Source organism: Somniosus microcephalus, chromosome 12, assembly GCF_052327205.1.
Source record: "Somniosus microcephalus isolate GS21.2 chromosome 12, FLI_Smic_1.0, whole genome shotgun sequence".
Classification (NCBI taxonomy): Eukaryota; Metazoa; Chordata; class Chondrichthyes; order Squaliformes; family Somniosidae; genus Somniosus; species Somniosus microcephalus.
In genome coordinates, this window is record NC_140998.1 from 189,113,055 (window position 1) to 189,133,628 (window position 20,574).

At 44.2% G+C, this 20,574-nt stretch overlaps 2 protein-coding genes across 2 annotated transcripts in view; one reads left to right on the forward strand and one right to left on the reverse strand.

Moving 5' to 3' along the window:
• Positions 1 to 9,101, reverse strand: part of LOC147109782 (histone-lysine N-methyltransferase PRDM9-like) — a 30,705-nt gene extending 21,604 nt beyond the window's left edge. The window contains exons 1-3 of the mRNA XM_086003883.1: positions 8,445 to 9,101; positions 3,541 to 3,664; positions 708 to 830 (exon numbers count right to left, since the gene is read on the reverse strand). Coding sequence (XP_085860009.1) covers positions 708 to 830; positions 3,541 to 3,664; positions 8,445 to 8,516 — 319 coding nt within the window. The 5' untranslated portion in view covers positions 8,517 to 9,101. The remainder of the gene's footprint in view (positions 1 to 707; positions 831 to 3,540; positions 3,665 to 8,444) is intronic.
• A 9,520-nt stretch (positions 9,102 to 18,621) lies between these two features.
• Positions 18,622 to 20,574, forward strand: part of LOC147109783 (uncharacterized) — a 44,586-nt gene continuing 42,633 nt past the window's right edge. Inside the window, 1 exon segment of the mRNA XM_086002376.1 lies at positions 18,622 to 18,775. Coding sequence (XP_085858502.1) covers positions 18,622 to 18,775 — 154 coding nt within the window.

Sequence of the window (20,574 nt, forward strand, 5' to 3'; positions counted from 1 at the left end):
TAAGAAATATAATTACCAATAGAGCCAAGTTGCCAAGGTCATCGGCCGCAGATTGGGCACTCATCCAACAGCATTAAAAAGAAAATTAATTGCTGGAAATGAGAGATAAAGACAGAAAATGCTGGAAGTGTGTAGCAGGTAAATTCGTGTCTGAAGGAGAAAGACTGGTTAATGTTTGAGGAGAACCCTGTATCAATACATCTTTCAGATGCTGACAGGCCTGCTGTGAATTTCTAACAGTTTGTTTCCACCTTGACACATTAGTCTGATAAGAATTTCTGTTCACACTGAATTGCCTTTCTGGTGCTCTCTTTCTTAGACTTCTTGGTATCTTCATTCTTAAAGGGAGGCTTAAAGATTCTCACCTCTTAAAAAAAAAAGTAATGTCAGTGATTTGGATAATCTCAGAATTTAGTTTATTTAAGTTAACAGCATGATGATTCTAAAAATATCAAGTGTATTCCAGCCCAAAGAAGAATCAACACATTATGCAGATAAAAATTAGAAAAAGAAAACTTGCATTTAAGTATATATTTCAGCCAGGAAAAATATAAGTCAATTTACTTATCTTTCCAGTTAGGCAAAACCTAAAAGTAACTGCCTCCTGACAACAAATTTGTACGAGCTCCTGGCCAAACTGGTTGCAATCAGGTTTAAAAAAAATAAACACTTTTAATATTATAACGAAGAAAACACATTCAATTTACGTGGTGGGTTTTTCACAAGAGGTTTAGGCGTCCAATCCTCATCCGAGCCACTCGATTCATACACACGAGGTAGGCACCCCCTGCTACGTCTTGACATGAATGCTGGCTTTGGTACATTCAATCCTGTGAAAATTAAAATATTCCAATCATCTACAGTTGGTAATTGCCTGTATTTAACTTACTGATGTAAGGCATCTGTTGAATCTAACCACTTTAGAATAATATCAGGTAAGAGCAGTACAGAGGCTTTCCTTTCATTGATGGCATCTGGATTTAAATCCAACTCGGACTGATCAGATGAAAAGGAGCTTTTATGTTATGCTGGGGTGCTGGGAGCACAGCACTCAGACCCTGGACCTCGAAGAGTTGTCTTTTCACAGTTCTTCTTTAGTACTATGTCACTGATCCCTGTTGCACCCATTGGAGAGTCCGAAGGAAGGAGCTTTACATTTGTGACAGCTGATGGTCACTCACAGGACCAAGGGAAAGGCAGGGCAGTGATGGCATCTGAGATGCAGAGTTCACCTCCCTTATTCCAATATTTATTGATTTTATTCTTGGTTTAGTGTTTAATGATAATTTAATGGTTTAGCACAAAGAATGGGGGAAAAGCCACACTGGATGGAGACCAGTCAAGTTTTTTCTAAAGGGAACAAAAATGTAATCCTTATTTTCCTTCCAGTTTCACTCATTTCTACATAAAGTAAAACAGAACAGTACACTTCTCTCCAGTGCGACTGGTTTCACACAATAACTCTGCTTTTGCTACCTCCAGTGACAGTGTCACTGTGCGATACTGTAAATGCATTGAACATCAATGTGCTTATGATGCCACTACATATAGCAACCCTTTTTTAATTGATTCACGGGAGTTGGGCATCACTGGCAAGGCCCGCATGTTTAGCCCATCCCTAATGGCCCTTCAGAAGGTGGTGGTGAGCCGTCATTTCAGAGGGCAGTTAAGAGTTAACCACATTGTTGTGGGTCTGCAGTCACATATAGGCCAGGCCGGGTAAGGATGGCAGATTTCCTTCCCTAAAGGACATTAGTGAACCTGATAGGTTTTTATGACAATCTGGTAGTTTCATGGTCACCATTACTGACACCAGCTTTTTATTCCAGATTTATTTAATTAATTGAATTTAAATTCTCCAGCTGCCATCATGTGATTTGAATTCATGTCGCTGGATCATTAGTCCAGGGCTCTGGATTACTAGTCCAGTAATAGAACCACTATGCAACCGTAACCCTAACCAGGGCAATCCCTCCCTTTATGAATGGGAGCATTGAGTTGTGGGCACATTCTCCATTCAGGGCAATTTCTACACAAATATGTTGCCAGGCTGTGTCTAGCAACTAGTTCTAAAGTTTAAACTCATGGTAATAAGGGGTAACTGGGGGCCACTGAATATGGCTTTGTGCTCCCTATGAACACCATCATCTCATTGAGATAAATCATTGCTTTTGATTGCAGTGTAAAATCTCCAATATCTATTGGAAATCAGTTAATGGAGATTGTGTTGCAGGGTTGGTTTGGAAACTCTTCTCTCAGGGAAGGGAAAATGAAAGGGAAAAGTGTACGTATTCTATCGCCTGGTTCAAAACAGCAACGACTTGTGCCTAGAATGGCACTCAATCGCCATTTTAGCGACATTGCCTGGGAGGATTAGAAGGATTGGAAGGAATCCCAGAATCAGAATACTATCAGGCTCTCCAAATAGCTTATTTGGTAAAATGTACTGTCTAATAATGGAACAGGGTCAGAAAGACCAGAAAGACCCAGGTTTGATGGGTGGCCTGCGCAGTTAGCTCATCTCAGCCACAGTGACAACGGAAATGTTAAAAGTGGCCTCACTTTGGGTTAGGAAGGGGTAAAAATATCAGTCAGGAGTTTCACTCTTGGTCACTATCCAGTTTTTCTGCTGAAAAATATAGGAATGATGTGATTGCTTTGGAGAGGGTGCAGAGGAGATTCACCAGGATGTTACCTGGGCTGGAGCGCGTCAGCTATGAAGAGAGACTGGACAAGCTGGGGTTGTTTTCCTTGGAGCAGAGAAGGCTGAGGGGGGACCTGATTGAGGTGTACAAAATTATGAGGGGCATAGATAGGGTAGATAGAAAGGAACTTTTTCCCTTAGTAGAGGGGTCAATAACAAGGGGGCATAGATTCAAGGTAAGGGGCTGGAGGCTTAGAGGGGATTTGAGGAAGAACTTTTTCACCCAGAGGGTGGTTGGAATCTGGAACTCACTGCCTGAAAGGGTGGTGGAGGCAGAAACCCTCGCAACATTCAAGAAGCATTTGGATGAGCACTTGAAATGCCAGAGCATACAAGGCTACGGACCAAATGCTGGAAAATGGGATTAGATTAGACAGGGCTTGATGGCCGGCACAGACGCGATGGGCCGAAGGGCCTCTTTCTGTGCTGTATAACTAAAAAAAAAAATTTTTTAATGTGTGCTAGTCAGATGAAGGCAGGTTCAGGATCAGCGTTGCTGTCCATCAACTCTCAGACAGGATTTTTTGCTTCAGCAGTCCTGACCCTCATAAGGAGCGTATATTGGGAAATTCTGGACCTCAGCCAATAACTTTACAGCCATTAAATTAATATTCAGAGTATCACAGGCCGAGGATACTGGATTTCCTGATATGTGTTCCTAATGTGTGCAAGCAGTAGTGAAATGGAAAATCACAGCCAAAATGTCTGACCTCATATGAGGAGAATATCCACTTGGGTGCAATATTGGAAGGAACGTGTGCCAGTACGTATCAAAGTGTTCAGGAGAGGAAGGGAGAAATGTAGAAAGGAATTTTTAAAATGGATTCAGTACAAACCTTTTGCGAGCATGGCTTCATAGTTCCGCTTCACATTCTTGTAACGGATCTCTTCCCATTCACTCAGCTCTGCCCATTCATCTTTGGAAAAATGAACGGCAATGTCTTTAAACTTGTCTATAATCTGAAAACATAAAATGAATGTGATTCCTGATACATCTAGGCATCAAAATCTGTAATCTCCACAAAGTAAAGTTCTACAAATGTGGGATTAGCTGCCCAGTCAGATCTGCCATTCTTTACAAGAATATCCTGCATGTCACTAGAGTGTGCTGGCACTAATCGCTGGTAGAAAATCACATAAAGGGCAGCCTCGCTACAAAACACGTCAATGTCATGATGGTGTGGTTGTTGTCCATATGATCTTTGTACTATGGCACACTAAAAATAAAGCTGGACAAGCCCAACTATCAGTTCATTTGACCCAAAAAGCCTGCCTGGTAGAGAAGGATATGATACACTTCTTTCTTGCCAGGCTCTGAGGGAAAAGAGTAGTAGCCAGCTCATATGCCAGGATGAATCTTCAGTAGTCATCTTCGAGAGGGAAGCATCTGTCACCAGCTATATTTGAGAAGGAAGTGGCTACAGCAGAAACCTTTAGAGAAGGTTTTGATGCTCCAATCATCTTCAATTCCAGAGCAGAGGCCCAGCCCACCTCTACCAGCTGGCCCAATGGAGATGGATGAAGAGACCATGGACTGTAGTGATCAATAGCATGTCATTCTATAGTGGACACTAGGTGGAGCTGTGTAGAGCTGTATATAGCTGTATGTTTAAGACTACATTACCCATGAGGCACTAGGTTACCCAGAAGGCAACAGTCAAGATGGCAGCCTGCACACAGGAGCACACATGGAAGCCTCTACAGATACTGCACCTAGAGAACGTGTACTGAATAAATAACTAGCTAGAAGCTAGCTGTGTTCATAATAAGAATGTCTAGTTATTAATGAACATAACATGGACAACACAAGTTCTGCTGAAGAGGTATCACAACAACAAAATTGTATTTATATAGCTCATTTAATGTAGTAAAACATCCCAAGCTCCTTCACAGGAGCATTGTTAATCAAAATTTGACACCGAGCCACATAAACAGATATGAGGGCAGAGCTTGGTCAAAGAGGTAGGTTTTAAGGAGCTTCTTAAAGGTGGAAAGAGAGGTAGAGAAGCGGAGGGGTTCAGGGAGGGCAATCCAGAGCTTAAAGCTTTGGTAGCTGAATGCACAGCCGCCAACGGTGGAGCAATTAAAATTGGGGATGCTCAAGAGGCCAGAATTAGAGGAGTGTAGATGTCTCTGAAGTTTGTGGGGCTGGAGGAGATTACAGAGATAGGGAGGGGTGAGGCCATGTAGGGATTTGAAAATAAGCATGAGAATTTTTAAGTCATGGCATTGCTTAACAGGGAGCTAATGTAGATCAGTGAACACAGGGGTGATGGGTCACCGGGACTTGGTCCCAGTTAGGACACAGGCAGCAGAGTTTTGGATGACCTCAAGTTTGAGGAGAGTAGAAAGTGCAAGGCTGGCCAGGCGTACGTTGAATAATCAAGTCTAGAGATAACAAAGGCATGGATGAGGGTTTCAGCAGCAGATGAGCTGAGGCAGGGGCAGAGTCGGGCGATGTTCCAGAGGTGGAAATAGGCGGTCTTAGTGATGCCGCAGATATGTGGTCAGATGGTCATCTCGGGGTCAAATATGAAACCAAGATTGCGAACAGTCTGATTCAGCCTCAGACAATTGCCAGGGAGAGGGATGGAGTCAGTGGCTAGGGAATTGAGTTTGTTTCGTGGACTGAAGGTAATGGATTTGGTCTTCCCGTGATTTAGTGGGAGGAAAGTTCTGCTCATCCAATACTGGATGTTGGACGGCAGTCTGACAATTCAAAGGCTGTGGAGGGGTCGAGAGAGGTGATGGTGAGGTAGAGCTGGGTGGCGTCAGTGTACATTTGGAAACTGACACTATGTTTTCGGATGATGTTGCCGAGGGGCAGTTTGTCGATGAGAAATAGGAGGGGGCCAAGCATAGATTCTTGGGGGGCCATCAGAGGTAATAGTGTGGCAGCGGGAAGAAAAGCCATTGCAGGTGATTCTCTGGCTATGATTAGATAGATAAGAATGGAACTAGGCGAGTGCAGACCCACCAAGCTGGATGACGGTGGAGAGGCGCTGGAGGAGGATGCTATGGTCAACCGTGTCAAAGGCTGGAGACAGGTCAAGAAGGACGAGGTGAGCTAGTTTACTTTTGTCATAGTCACATCGGATGTCACAAATAATAAAGTACTTAGAATGACAAATAGAACACCTTCAGTCCAAGAACACAAAGGAAGCCCTGGTGTAATCTGAGTCTCTTCACACAAAAGTTACATCAGTATCTAAGTAATTGCGTAGTTATGGAGACAAGAACTTTCCTGGGGCTGTCTGATACAAGGCAGCTACAAACATTAGGGCTCTGTATTAGTTCGACGATGTCTCAATTAATAGAGAATCTGAAATTCCAGGAACTTGTTCGCCTGTTGACATGGTGCTAGTAACAGCTTTATAAGGACTACAAGACAGACAGGAATTTCACACAAGCATAGCTAAATAAAGGTATAAAAACACCATTGTGTGCTGGTATCTAGGACCCTCAAAACTAAACCTGAGGGAGTTGTAAGTGGCAAAGCTAAATGTTATTCAAAATAAGTATCCTTTAGGTCAACTGTGCCCAGCCTGCATTGTAAACTTGCTCTGTAAGGAACTTTTTCATAAGTTTAAGAGCTAAGATTGGGCTGAAACGTTCTGGGATGTTTTTTTGGCAGGGCAGGGAGGGGGTGCAACTGAGTAGAGAGCATTTGCTTCTTGATGGAGCAAACCTCCTCAATTATCAGTTGACAGAAGACTGTATCTTGGCCACCAGTATTGTCATAGCGAATGCTGCCTCAGAGATGTTTGAAATTAGTTCAGAGTAGGAACCAGGTTAACAATGCTTGCTGCACACTCATAAATAAAGGTGTTGATAGAATAACTCCCACACCAACCAAAATCAGCTCCCGTCATTCAGAATGTACTGAGCGCACTCAATCCCCTCCCCAGACTCTAGATCATGAAAGCACAGATGCCCCTCAGGTGTTGTAAAGAGCAGACTGACAAAAGGTGCCCATGAAATGGCAATACAAGACACAGAAAGGAAGTAAGCTTGTGAGGATCTTGCACTTCAACAGTGCAGAGTTCACCATTCAGTAGAAGAAACCAGTCAGTGGGACCTGAGAGTTGAATGGGATGTATTCCCAAGTCATAAGCTTCTGCTGGGATCCAATGGCCCAACATTGGTCAGTCTGACAATGTGGAGCTCTCTAGGGGCAATCAAAGGCCCAGCCTTGAATATCTATGACACCGGGGAGAATCATTTACAGTCAAGATTTGCATATATGACATCCTCAGGATGAGACCAAAAGTGTGATTGTCTATTTAAGGGCACTGTCTTGATGAAAGATCTGTTGGGGTCAAAGTCTTTGTACAATTCTATCATTCTGAGAGCCTGGTTCTTGAAGACATAATTAAGAACAAATCCACTGGCATCTTTTTTGTCCAGTGAAGACAATGACATTTGTTCCAAGGGCACAGGCACTCTTTATTAGGAGCAGAGTAATCATTATTATGGCATCATGATGTTGAAATGTCTTGAAGGGTTGTCTCACAAGACCTTCTACAACCAATTGTGGTGTTAACATGCGCCAGAGGATGTCTGGAGAGGCAAAACAAAATGGCTAAAAATGCTTCCACTCACCACCACTTTTTAAAATTATTCTTCCTCTCTTTCTTTAAGTGCACATGCTCATTCCACAGCCAATTGTAACCAAATAACCTACAGCAGGATTTCGGTACTTGTTTTTGAGCGATTAAAGGACACCCACAGTGAATGCCTCCGATTCCTCTCAGCTCAGTGCGACATTATTCACACTCACCTGAACGTCATGGTCGAGATCAGTCTCGTAACTTCAAGGAATACAAGAACAGGAATAGTCCACTGAGCATGTTGTTAAGTATGTTAGATCCGACCCTTTAACCTCATTCATGTTTTGCCACTATCACCATTCACTTAATATCCTGATAACCCAAGAATCTATCACCTTTTAAATAACTGAATCAATGGCCTCCTGTGGTAGTGCGTTTCACATTCCCATAACATTTTGCTTCAAGAATATTTTCCTGGATTAACTTTTCAATAGCTTAGTTTTAGTTTTAAATTTATGTCCCTTTCTTACAGATTTCACGATCAGCAAAATTACTTTTGGAAATAATCTATCTTGTCAATTCCCTTTTTAATTATTACACAGGATGTGGTCAATGCTGACAAAACCATCTTTAATGCCCATCCCTAGTTGCCTTGAGAAGATGGCGGTGGACCTTCTTTTAAAACACCTCGATCAGATCACTCTTCATGTTTCGGAAGATTTGCTCAGTCTCTGATCAGACATAAGGTACTAAATGGAACAGGAAAGACAAAACCACAGCAGTACTTTCAGTTAAATTGTCACAACAAGACTAGGATAAACCTGGTAAAAGAGAAGTTCAGAACGAAGGTCACAGCAGGAATTATCAGTACCTGAAATGGTCGCCTGGGGAGGGTAGTAGAGGCAAAAAACAAAAATGAATTAATTTAAGCAGTTAGATATTGTGATAAAGGAATCTTAAGTTTCTACTGGAAGGATAAGTTCGATGGGCCAAATGGTCTCCCTGATCAATATTAATGTTAGTGATCCAATCTAAACACTGGGGAACTCAGCCACTCCCTACTGACAGTATTAATGTGATTGGTATCTTTTGGGACTGAGCAGCTGAATCTTCCCCATCTCAAGTTGCAAACAATACATTTCTCCAGCATTTTCTTTCTGGTTTCCATTTGAAATCTCCCCTCATCTCACCTCCGATTTGCTCTTCTCAGACATGGCCTTGCCCTCTTCAGTATCTTCCCTGTCACTCTGAGTTTTGCCCATCCCTTCCTGAGGTTGGCCACCTTATTTACTCAACTTTTCCCTCGGATTTTTGTGCCCTTCTCGATCCCTCAGTCTTTTCAATGGTTTTGCCCCCGGGGTCGATTATTTCTTCCTTTTTCTGTCACCTCACGGGGCTAAAATGAAGCCCAATCTGAGTGAAAGACTTCCCTGTCAGCAGCAGTGTTTAGTTTATGTGGCACTAATATCTGAAGCGGTCTTTTCTTCTGACTTTCCCTCAGACTAACAGGACCTGAGTCTCTTTCTGACTAAAAGTAACCCTGCCAGCTCCTGGTTTTCCCTCAGAATATTTTTGTTATTTTTCTCGTTCAGAAATGATTTTTGACCGGATTTTTTTTTGTAGCTACAAATCCCTCAGCATTTGGTCTAAAAGTGTGCAATGAGTGAGAATGTGCTTTCCCGCCCTGTGAAAGGCCCGCCCAACCTCCTGCACCCTCCCGCTTGCTGCCCGCTGCCCAGCAACGCCGCCTCTATTTATAGCCCCGCCTCCCCCCGGGGGCGGGGCCGACAGAAGGGCGACACGTGGGCGGCGCTACGGCCAATCAGAGCGCTGCGGCTGAGGGTTGAGCAGGGCGCGAGCGCCGGCGTGAGGAGACAGCCCGCCTCACGCGCCCAGGGAGGCTGAGCGCGCGCCCTTTGAACCAAGGCCCAAAGACAAAGGGCGGGAATAAGACCCCGCGGGGCCTCGTGTTTCCTTCGCATCGTCAGGCGCGGCCCGGGTGAGCGGAGCGACTGTCCACCACCTTGCTGAAGGAGTTTTCCCCGGCGACAGACCCGGGTTACACTGGCAACTGGCCGCCATCTTGGTGAAGGAAGGCGGGACTTGTCCCCGCGCCGCCAAATGCAAAGTTTAAGCATGCCACTCAAGCCAAAATCAACAGTCATCAATTGCTTAAACTATCGTGATCTGAGACTTCTCCCCACCCCGCCTTGCACCGTTGCCAAGTTTATGCGCTTGTGTATGGGCCAACCAGTCCCCATAGCAACGGGGTGCACTTGTGCGACGTGCAGATGGGATTCAACGTTCCAATTGTGAGTTTAGCAGCAGCACATTTAAGTGAGACCTGCAAAGAAATGCCACTTTCGGTTAACAAACTAGCCCAAAAATTAGGCACCTGCCCAAAGCCATTTTTCCCCACACAGCAAGAAAAAACCTAACCTAATTGTCTTGCCAAATCTGGCAACACTGACCCCAACCTAGTGCCATCAAATCCCAGGCTCATCCACTCCACACTACAACGTCCAGGTTGCTTGTCCCTATATTACTAAAACCAAGGACCTCCCCCTTACCACTGCTGCTAATCAATTAGGTACCGACTACTATCTTGCTGTGTATCCTGGAATTTTAAAAAAATTAAAAATTGAGAGCATAGGTAAAGGTACATATAATAAAGAACACTGTTTTATAGTTTTTCATGGAAAGCTGCAAATTCAATCCCCAAAGTACTGGTAAAAATCCCAGAATACCATGTAATGAAATCACTCTTTGACTTATTTATTCACTAAGTTGGTGTCTCTGATATACTACATGGCATACTATCTCTGTTGTTAAAAAACTCTGATTCACTTTGAGCAACACCAGAGAAATGGAACAGGAGTAGGCCTGTTAGCCCCTCGAGCCTGTTCTGGCATTTAATGAGATAATGGCTAATCTGTGACCTAACTCCATACACCTGCCTTTGCCTTTGGAGGTGGGGGTGTTCCCATGCTCCTGCTACCCTTGTCCTGCTAGGTGGGAGAGGTCGCTGGTTTGGGAGGTACTGCCAAAGAAGCCTTGGCGAGTTGCTGCAGTGCATCTTGTAGATGGTACACACTGCAGCCACGGTATGCCGGTGGTGGAGGGGGTGAATGTTTAAGAACATAAGAACATAAGAAATAGGAGCAGGAGTAGGCCAATCGGCCCCTTGAGCCTGCTTCGCCATTCAGTAAGATCATGGCTGATCTGATCCTAACCGCCAATCTACTATCACAGAACCATCTCCTGAATCTAACAGAATTAGACACACGAAATAGGAGCAGGATCAGGCTACACGGCCCCTGGGCCCGCTCCGCTACCCACAGGGCCATGTCCGATCCGAACCTAGACTCATGTCCAAATTCCTGCCCGCTCCCCGTAACCCTTAATTCCCTTTACTTCTAGGAAGCTGTCTATTTCTGTTTTAAATTTATGTAATGATGTAGCTTCTACAGCTTTTTGGGGCAGCATATTCCATGAACCTACCACCCTCTGAGTGAAGTAGTTCCTCCTCATCTCAGTTTTGAAAGAGCAGCCCCTTATTCTAAGACTATGCCCCTTAGTTCGAGTTTCACCCATCATCGGGAACATCTTCCCCGCATCCACCCGATCCAACCCCTTCACAATCTTATATGTTTCAATAAGATCGTCTCTCATTCTTCTGAACTCCAATGAGTAGAGTCCCAATCTACTCAACCTCTCCTCATATGTTCATCCCCTCATCCCCGGGATTAACCGAGTGAACCTTCTTTGTACTGACTCGAGAGCAAGTATGTCCTTTCTTAAGTACGGACACCAAAACTGTACGCAGTATTCCAGGTGCGGTCTCACCAATACCTTGAACAACTGAAGCAATACCTCCCTATTTTTATATTCTATCCCCCTAGCAATGAAAGCCAACATTCCATTGGCCTTCTTAATCACTTGCTGCACCTGCATACTAACCTTTTGAGTTTCGTGCACCAGGACCCCCAGATCCCTTTGTACTTCAGAACTTTAAAGTTTCTTGCCATTAAGATAATAACTTGCTCTACGATTTTTCCTGCCAAAGTGCATAACCTCACACTTTCCAGTATTGTATTCCATCTGCCAAATCTCTGCCCACTTACTTAGCCTGTCTATGTCCCCTTGCAGGTTTTTTATGTCCTCCTCACTCACTACTTTCCCTCCCATCTTAGTATCATCTGCAAACTTTGATATGTTACACTCGGTCCCCTCCTCCAAATCGTTAATATAGATTGTAAAGAGCTGGGGACCCAGCACTGACCCCTGCGGAACACCACTAGTTACTGATTGCCAGTCTGAGAATGAACCATTTATCCCAACTCTCTGCCTTCTGTTAGATAGCCAATCCTCTATCCATGCCAGAATATTACCCCCAATCCCGTGATTTTTTATCTTAAGCAATAATCTTTTGTGTGGCACCTTGTCAAATGCCTTTTGGAAGTCTAAATACACTACGTCCACTGGTTCCCCTTTATCCACCCTATATGTTACTTCCTCAAAGAACTCCAGCAAATTTGTCAAACATGACTTCCCCTTCATAAAACCATGCTGACTTTGTCCTATTAAATTATGATTATGCAAATGTCCTGTTACTGTCTCCTTAATAATGGACTCCAAAATTTTACCTACCACAGATGTTAGGCTAACCGGTCTATAGTTTCCAGCCTTCTGCCTACTGCCCTTTTTAAATAAGGGTGTTACATTGGCAGTTTTCCAGTCTGCCGGGACCTTTGCTGAGTCCAGGGAGTTTTGGAAAATTATTACCAATGCATCCACAATCCCTACCGCCACTTCCCTCAAGACCCTAGGACATAAGCCATCAGGTCCAGGTGATTTATCCGCCTTGAGTCCCATTATTTTACCAAGTACCACTTCCTTAGTGATTTTGATCGTGTTTAGCTCCTCCCCCCCCCTATAGCCCCCTGTTTGTCCAGTGTTGGGATATTCTTAGTGTCCTCTACTGTAAAGACTGATACAAAATATTCATTCAGTGTTTTTGCCATCTCCATATTTCCCACCATTAATTTCCCGGTCTCATCTTCTAAGGGACCAACATTTACTTTAGCCACCCTTTTTCTTTTTATATAACTATAAAAACTCTTACTATCTGTTTTTATATTTTTTGCTAATTTACTTTCATAATCTATCTTCCCTTTCTTAATCAATCTTTTTGTTATTTTTTGCTGTCTTTTAAAGTTTTCCCAATCCTCTATCCTCCCACTAGATTTGGCTACCTTATATGCCCTTGTTTTTAGTCAAATACTATCCTTAATTTCTTTACTTAGCCACGGATGGCTGTCTTTTCTTTTACACCCTTTTCTTCTCAGTGGAATATATATTTTTTGGAAGTTGTAAAATAACTCCTTAAATGTACACCACTGATCATGTATCGTCTTACCCTTTAATCTATTTTGTCAATCCACTCAATTCCGCTCTCATACCTTCATAGTCTCCTTTATTCAAGCTTAGCAGACTTGTTTGAGATCCAACCTTCTCACCCTCTAATTGAATATGGAATTCAACCATGTTATGGTCACTCATTCCAAGGGGATCCTTTACTAGGACATTTTTAATTAATCCTGTCTCGTTACACAGGACCAGATCTAAGGTTGCTTGCCCCCTGGTCGGTTCAGTTACATACTGCTCAAGAAACCCACCCCTAATACACTCAATGAACTCATCCTCAAGGCAGCCCTGCCCAATTTGATTTGTCCAATTAATATGATAGTTAAAATCCCCCATAATTATAGATGTTCCCTTATTACAAGCCTCAACTATTTCCTGATTGATATTCCGTCCAACAGAGTTGCAACTGTTCGGAGGCCTATAGACTACGCCCACTAGCGTTTTTTTCCCCTTATTATTCCTTACCTCCACCCAAACTGTTTCATTATCCTGATCTTTTGACCCAATATCATTTCTCTGTATTACAGTGATTCCTTCCTTTATTAACATAGCCACCCCACCTCCCCTTCCTTCCTGCCTGTCCTTCCTGATCGTGAAATAACCTGGTATGTTTAATTCCCAGGCATTGTCACCCTGCAGCCATGTTTCTGTAATGGCCACAAGATCATAACCATATGTAGTTATTTGTGCCATTAACTCATCTATTTTGTTACGAATGCTACGTGCATTCAGATAGAGAACTTTCAAATATGTTTTGTGACACTTAGTTCCTGCTTTTGCCCTTTTTATTACTTTACCTTTTACTCCATACCTTCTGCCCCTTCCTGACACGCTCTGGTTTTTAATTTCCCCACTGCTACCTAAGTCTATGACCTTCTCCGTTGTCATTTTTATTATTTGCCCTCTAGGAACCTCCCCCCCACTAGTTAGTTTAAAGCCCTCTCTACAGCCCTAGTTATATGATCCGCCAGGACTCTAGTCCCAGCACTGGCCAAGTGAAGCCCATCCCAATGGAACAGCTCCCTCCTGCCCCAGTACTGGTGCCAGTGTCCCAGGAAGCATAACCCATTTCTCCCACACCAGTCTTTGAGCCACGCATTTAACTCTCTAATTTTATTTGTCCTAGCCAAATTTGCTTGTGGCTCAGGTAATAATCCAGAGATTATTACCCTTGAGGTTCTGTTTTTTAATTTGACCCCTAGTTGCTCATACTCCTTTAACAGAACCGGCTTCCTAGTCCTATCTACGTCGTTTGTACCAACATGGACCACGACAACTGGATCCACCCCCTCCCACTGCAAGTTTCTTTCCAGCCCAGAGGAGATGTCCTTAACCCTGGCACCGGGTAGGCAACACAGCCTTCGGGACGCTCGCTCTCGGCTGCAGAGAACTCTATCTATCCCCCTAATAATACTATCCCCTACCACTACAACATTTCTAGTTACTCCCCCCTCTTGAATGGCCCCCCGTTCCACGGTGCTGTGGCCAGGTTGCTCATCCTCCCTGCAGTCCCTGCTCCTGTCCCCACAGGGAGTAAGAACCTCGAACCTGTTGGACAAGAGCAAGGGCTGCGGCTCCTCCAGCTCTACCTCCTGGATCCCCATACCTGCCTCACTCATAGTCTCACCGTCCTGTCCCTGACCATGGGCTACATCTGAATTAATTAACTTCATAGGTGTGACCACCTCCTGATACACAGAGTCCAGGTACTTCTCCCCCTCCCTGATGTGTCGCAGTATCTGAAGCTCAGACTCCAGCTCATCAACACGGAGCTGGAGTTCCTGTAGCAGCAGACACTTGTCACAGACGTAATCACCGTGAGCCTCAACGGGGTTCACCGGCTCCTACGTCTCGCAACAGTAACACATCACCTGCTCCATTCTATGTAATTAATTGCATTTTTTATTGTTAGTTATGGACACCCTCTGCCCGATTTTAGATGCTAGTATCCCCTTTAATTAATTGGATTTAAATTCAATCAATCCCTCTAGTTACACCAGTTAAATGGTTTACCAACAGTCACTCTGCACCAGAAAGGCCTTATTAACTACAACCCACAGAGTTAAAGTTTGAAAAGAGCACCTAACACCCCACTTACCCTAACTCACACTTACCCAAACTCACAGCACTCTTTGATGACTTGCACTCAGTGCTTGCTCGCACTAGGACTGGTCTTTTTATACTGTTTGTTTGTTTGCAGCCAAATGAGTCACCCCTGCTTATTGGTTAGAAAACTGGTTTCCACTGCCTGCTGTGCCAATTTACTCCTACTGCAGTGTAACCTTGTTTTACTCTTCTTAAACCAACAGAATCCCAAATATTTAACTTTTCCCCTTTACTTAAACTGCTTAAGTAATCTTATCAAGAATGATTTAAAGAGAAATAACAATTAAAGAACTCTCACACTTACCCAAACTCACAGCACTCTTTGATGACTCACACTCAGTGCTTGCTCGCACTAGGACTGGTCTTTTTATACCGTTTGTTTGTTTACAGCCAAATGAGTCACCCCTGCTGATTGGTTAGAAAACTGGTTTCCACTGCCTGCTGTGTCAATTTACTCCTACTGCAGTGTAACCTTGTTTTACTCTTCTTAAACCAACAGAATCCCAAATATTTAACTTTTCCCCTTTACTTAAACTGCTTAAGTAATCTTATCAAGAATGATTTAAAGAGAAATAACAATTAAAGAACTCTCGCACTTACCCAAACTCACAGCACTCTTTGATGACTCGCACTCAGTACTTGCTCGCACTAGGACTGGTCTTTTTATACTGTTTGTTTGTTTACAGCCAAATGAGTCGCCCCTGCTGATTGGTTAGAAAACTGGTTTCCACTGCCTGCTGTGCCAATTTACTCCTACTGCATAGAGTCATAGAGTTATACAGCACAGATAGAGGCCCTTCGGCCCATCGTGTCCGTGCCAGCCATCAAGCCCTGTCTAATCTAATCCCATATTCCAGCATTTGGTCCATAGCCTTGTATGTTATGGCATTTCAAGTGCTCATCCAAATGCTTCTTAAATGTTGTGAGGGTTCCTGCCTCCACAACCCTTTCAGGCAGTGAGTTCCAGACTCCAACCACCCTCTGGGTGAAAAAGTTCTTTCTCAAATCCCCTCTAAACCTCCCGCCCTTTACCTTGAATCTATGCCCTCTAGTTATTGACCCTTCTACTAAGGGAAAAAGCTCCTCAGTATCCATCCTATCTATGCCCCTCATAATTTTGTACTCCTCAATCATGTCCCCCCTCAGCCTCCTCTGCTCCAAGGAAAACAAACCCAATCTGCCCAGTCTTTCTTCATAGCTGAAGCGCTCCAGCCCTGGTAACATCCTGGTGAATCTCCTCTGCACCCTCTCCAAAGCGATCACATCCTTCCTGTAGTGTGGCGACCAGAACTGCACACAGTATTCCAGCTGTGGCCTAACCAGTGTTTTATACAGCTCCATCATAATCTCCTTGCTCTTATATTCTATGCCTCGGCTAATGAAGGCAAGTATCCCATATGCCTTTTTTACCACCTTATCCACCTGTTCTGCCGCCTTCAGGGATCTGTGTACTTGCACACCCAGATCCCTCTGCCCCTCCGTCTTGCCTAGGGTCTTACCATTCATTGTGTATTCCCTTGCCTTGTTAGTCCCCCCAAAGTGCATCATCTCGCACTTTTCCGGGTTAAATTCCATTTGCCACTGTTCCGCCCATCTGACCAACCCATCTATATCGTCCTGCAGACTGAGGCTACCCTCCTCGCTATTTACCACCCTACCAATTTTTGTATCATCCGCGAACTTACTGATCATACCTTTTACATTCATATCCAAGTCATTAATGTAGACCACAAACAGCAAGGGACCCAGCACCGACCCCTGTGGCACCCCACTGGCCACAGGCTTCCAGTCACAAAAACAACCTTCGACCATCACCCTCTGCCTTCTGCCACTAAGCCAGTTTTGTATCCAATGTGCCAAGGCACCCTGGATTCCATGGGCTCTTACCTTCTTGACCAGTCTCCTGTGTGGGACTTTATCGAAGGCCTTACTGAAATCCATGTATACCACATCCACTGCATTACCCTCATCCACACACCTAGTCACCCCCTCAAAAAATTCAATCAAATTAGTCAGACATGATCTTCCCTTGACAAAGCCATGTTGACTATCCCTGATTAATCCTTGTCTCTCCAAGTGGAGACTAATTTTGTCCCTCAGAATTTTTTCCAATAATTTTCCTACCACTGATGTTAGGCTCACTGGCCTGTAGTTCCCCGGTTTTTCCCTACTTCCCTTCTTGAATAATGGTACTACATTAGCGGCTCTCCAGTCCTCTGGCACATCCCTTGTGGCCAGAGAGGTTCTGAATATATGTGTTAGAGCCCCCGCAATCTCTTCCTTTGCCTCACACAGCAGCCTGGGATACATTTCATCCGGGCCTGGGGATTTATCCATTTTTAGGCCTGCTAAAACTGCCAATACCTCCTCCCTCTCGATGTTAATATGTTCGAGCATATCACAGTCCCCCCGCCCTATTTCTATGTCTACATCGTCCTCCTCCATAGTGAAAATAGATGCAAAAAATTCATTTAGAACCCCTCCTACATCTTCCGGCTCCACACACAGATTGCCACTTTTGTCCCTAATGGGCCCTATTTTTTCCCTAGTTATCCTCTTACCCTTAATATACTTATAAAACATCTTAGGATTTTCCTTTATTTTGCTCGCCAGTGTTATTTCATGGCCCCTCCTTGATCTCCTAATTTCTTTTTTAAGTATCCCCCTGCACTTTTTGTACTCCTCTAGGGCTTCCTCCGTCTTTAGCCTTTTGTATCTGCCAAAAGCCCTCCTTTTTTTCCTAATCCATTCTCGTATATCCCCTGACATCCAAGGTTCCCTGTGGTTTTTGGAACAACCCTTGACCTTTACGGGAACATGTTGCCATTGTATGATCTCAATCTCCCTTCTGAAAGCCTCCCATTGCTCCGATGCAGATTTTCCTACAAGTAGCTGATCCTAGTCCATTTTGGCCAGATCCTGCCTTATCCTATTAAAATCGGCCTTCCCCCAATTTAGAACCTTTATTTCCGGCCCATCCCTGTCCTTTTCCATGACCACCTTAAATCTCACCATATTATGGTCACTGTCACCAAAGTGCAGTGTAACCTTGTTTTACTCTTCTTAAACCAAGGTGGTGGATGGGTTGTGAATGAAGCGGGCTACTTTGTCCTGGATAGTGTCGAGCTTCTTGAGTGTTGTTGGAGTTGTATTCATCAAGGCAAGTGAAGAGTATTCCATCACACTCCTCACACACAAGGGCTGTAGAACTGGAAAGCAGAGGGAGTTAGAGAGTGGGAGAGGGGCAATGATATGGTGCAATGGGTAAGGATTTCAGGAGAGGGAGTGTGTGTGGGACAGGAATGTACAGCTTTTGGGGGAAACACGAGAGGAAAGATTGTTCCATAGGAACTAGAATTGTCTTGTTCTGAATTTCTGTCCTGTACTTACAGTGATGACTTTTGTAATCTCCTTTTTCAGGGTATTAGAAGGGGAGGAATTGCAGACAAGAAACTCAAACCAAACATCATGCCAAGATCTGACAGTCACTCGATTCATCAGGACCTGAATATCATCGGCCTTTGAATGAGGAAGGAGAAATCTTTCCCTGTTCTTGTGTGCGGGAAAGGATTTTAAACATTATTGTGACTGGGAAAGCACCGCGACCCATTCACACTTGAGCGAGAATGTTCCACTGCACAGACTGTTTAAAGAGCTTTAACCAGTTGCACAGCTGGAAAAACCTTCACACCATTCACAGCGGGAAGAAACCGTACACGTGTTCTGTGTGTGGACGAGGCTTCAACCGATCGTCCAACCAGGAGAGACAGATGGACCATGGAGAAACCGTGGGAATGTGGGGACTGATAGAAGGGATTCAATTATCCGTCTGAGATGCGAATTCATTGGCGCAGACACACTGGGGAGAGACTGTTCACCCGCTCCGTATGTGGGATGGGATTCAGTCGGTCATCTATCCTGCTGAAACACCAGCGATTTCACATTGACGAGAGACTGTTCAGTTGCTTTCACTGTGGGAAGAGATTCAGTCATCCCACCTCATTGAACACCAGCATGTTCACACTGGAGCAAATCCGTTCACCTGCTCCGTGTGCGAAGGGATTCACAAGGTCATTCAGTCTGTTGAAATACCAGCGAATTCACTCTGAAAGCAAACCTTATAAAAGTTCTTGTAAGTATTGGTGTGTATAGATTATTAAATAGAATACACTGGTTGACATATAGAATTATATCAATATTAAGATAGAATAACTAGGGATTAAGTTAGGTTAAAACACACTTTAGATAGACACACATCTGCTGCCGAGTATGGGTGAGTGTGAAGATTGAATTTAATGTCAGCAGGGTGTCTGGGGAGTGTGGCCAGAGAATCAGTCCCTTTTGTAAAGGACATGGGAAGATGTGAGGGTTTGAAGGTTACAGAAGCAGGTAATTAACACTCTTGTGTGGGAGTGTAAAGAACAAACTAAAAGAGATTAATGGGCAAGCACAATGAATGATAACAGCTCACCGCCCCATTCAACCAGCAGCTCACTGGCCCACTCAACCAGCAGATCACTGGCCCACTAAACCAGCAGCTCACTGCCCCACTAAACCAGCAGCTCACTTCCCCACTGGATCATCGTGCTCCAGTGAGGGGTGTGGGGTATATCAGTGTTACAGTGAGGGGTGTGGGGTATATCAGTTTTACAGTGAGGGGTGTGGGGTATATCAGTGTTACAATGAGGGGTGTGGGGTATATCAGTGTTACAGTGAGGGGTGTGGGGTATATCAGTATTACAGTGATGGGTGAGGGGTATATCAGTGTTACAGTGATGGGTGAGGGGTATATCAGTGTTACAGTGAGGGGTGTGGGGTATATCAGTATTACAGTGAGGGGTGTGGCGTATATCAGTGTTACAGTGATGGGTGAGGGGTATATCAGTGTTACAGTGATGGGTGTGGGGTATATCAGTGTTACAGTGAGGGGTGTCGGGTATATCAGTGTGTTACAGTGATGGGTGTGGGGTATGTCAGTGTTACAGTGAGGGGTGTGGGGTATATCAGTGTGACAGTGATGGGTGTGGGGTATATCAGTGTTACAGTGAGGGGTGTGGGGTATATCAGTGTTACAGTGAGGGGTGTGGGTATATCGGAGTGTTACAGTGAGGGGTGTGGGGTATATCGGAGTGTTACAGTGAGGAGTGTGGGGCATATCAGTGTTACAGTGAGGGGTGTGGGGTATATCAGTGTTACAGTGAGGGGTGTGGTGTATATCAGTGTTACAGTTATTATGTCCGTGTATAATTGAGACACGGACTGCAGGAGTTGATTATAACAAGTCTTTACTGAATGGAGACAACCTGGAAACTGAAACTACAGAAGCCTGCTAGAGACTTTTATACAGGGGTGGTCACTGCCGGTACTGCAGTCTGAGACCAGTTATTCCCTTAAAGGTACATACACAACAATTCCTCCCCTTTTAGATAAACAGTACATAACATTCATTTAACAACTAAATAATAACTAATTACAATTACAATTACGGTTGCTAGATACATTGGTTGAAGTTAAGCAATTATAAGTTCAGTCTTTGAGGAGGCTTCCTGATTCTGTCTGGATAACGCCTCTTTGGGATATCAGGTTCTTCTGGCAAGGTTGAGTCGGGATCAATGTCGTTGTTTGGTTCGTCTGCTTCCAATGTCACCGATTCTGCGGTAGATACAATTGGTACTTCGGTTTCATCGCCAGGTGTATCAGATCGTGGTGTGGAGTTGACGTTTTCCAGTGACTCTAGAATCTGGTCAGCATGGCGTCTTACAATGCTCTCTCCAACGTCCACGGTAT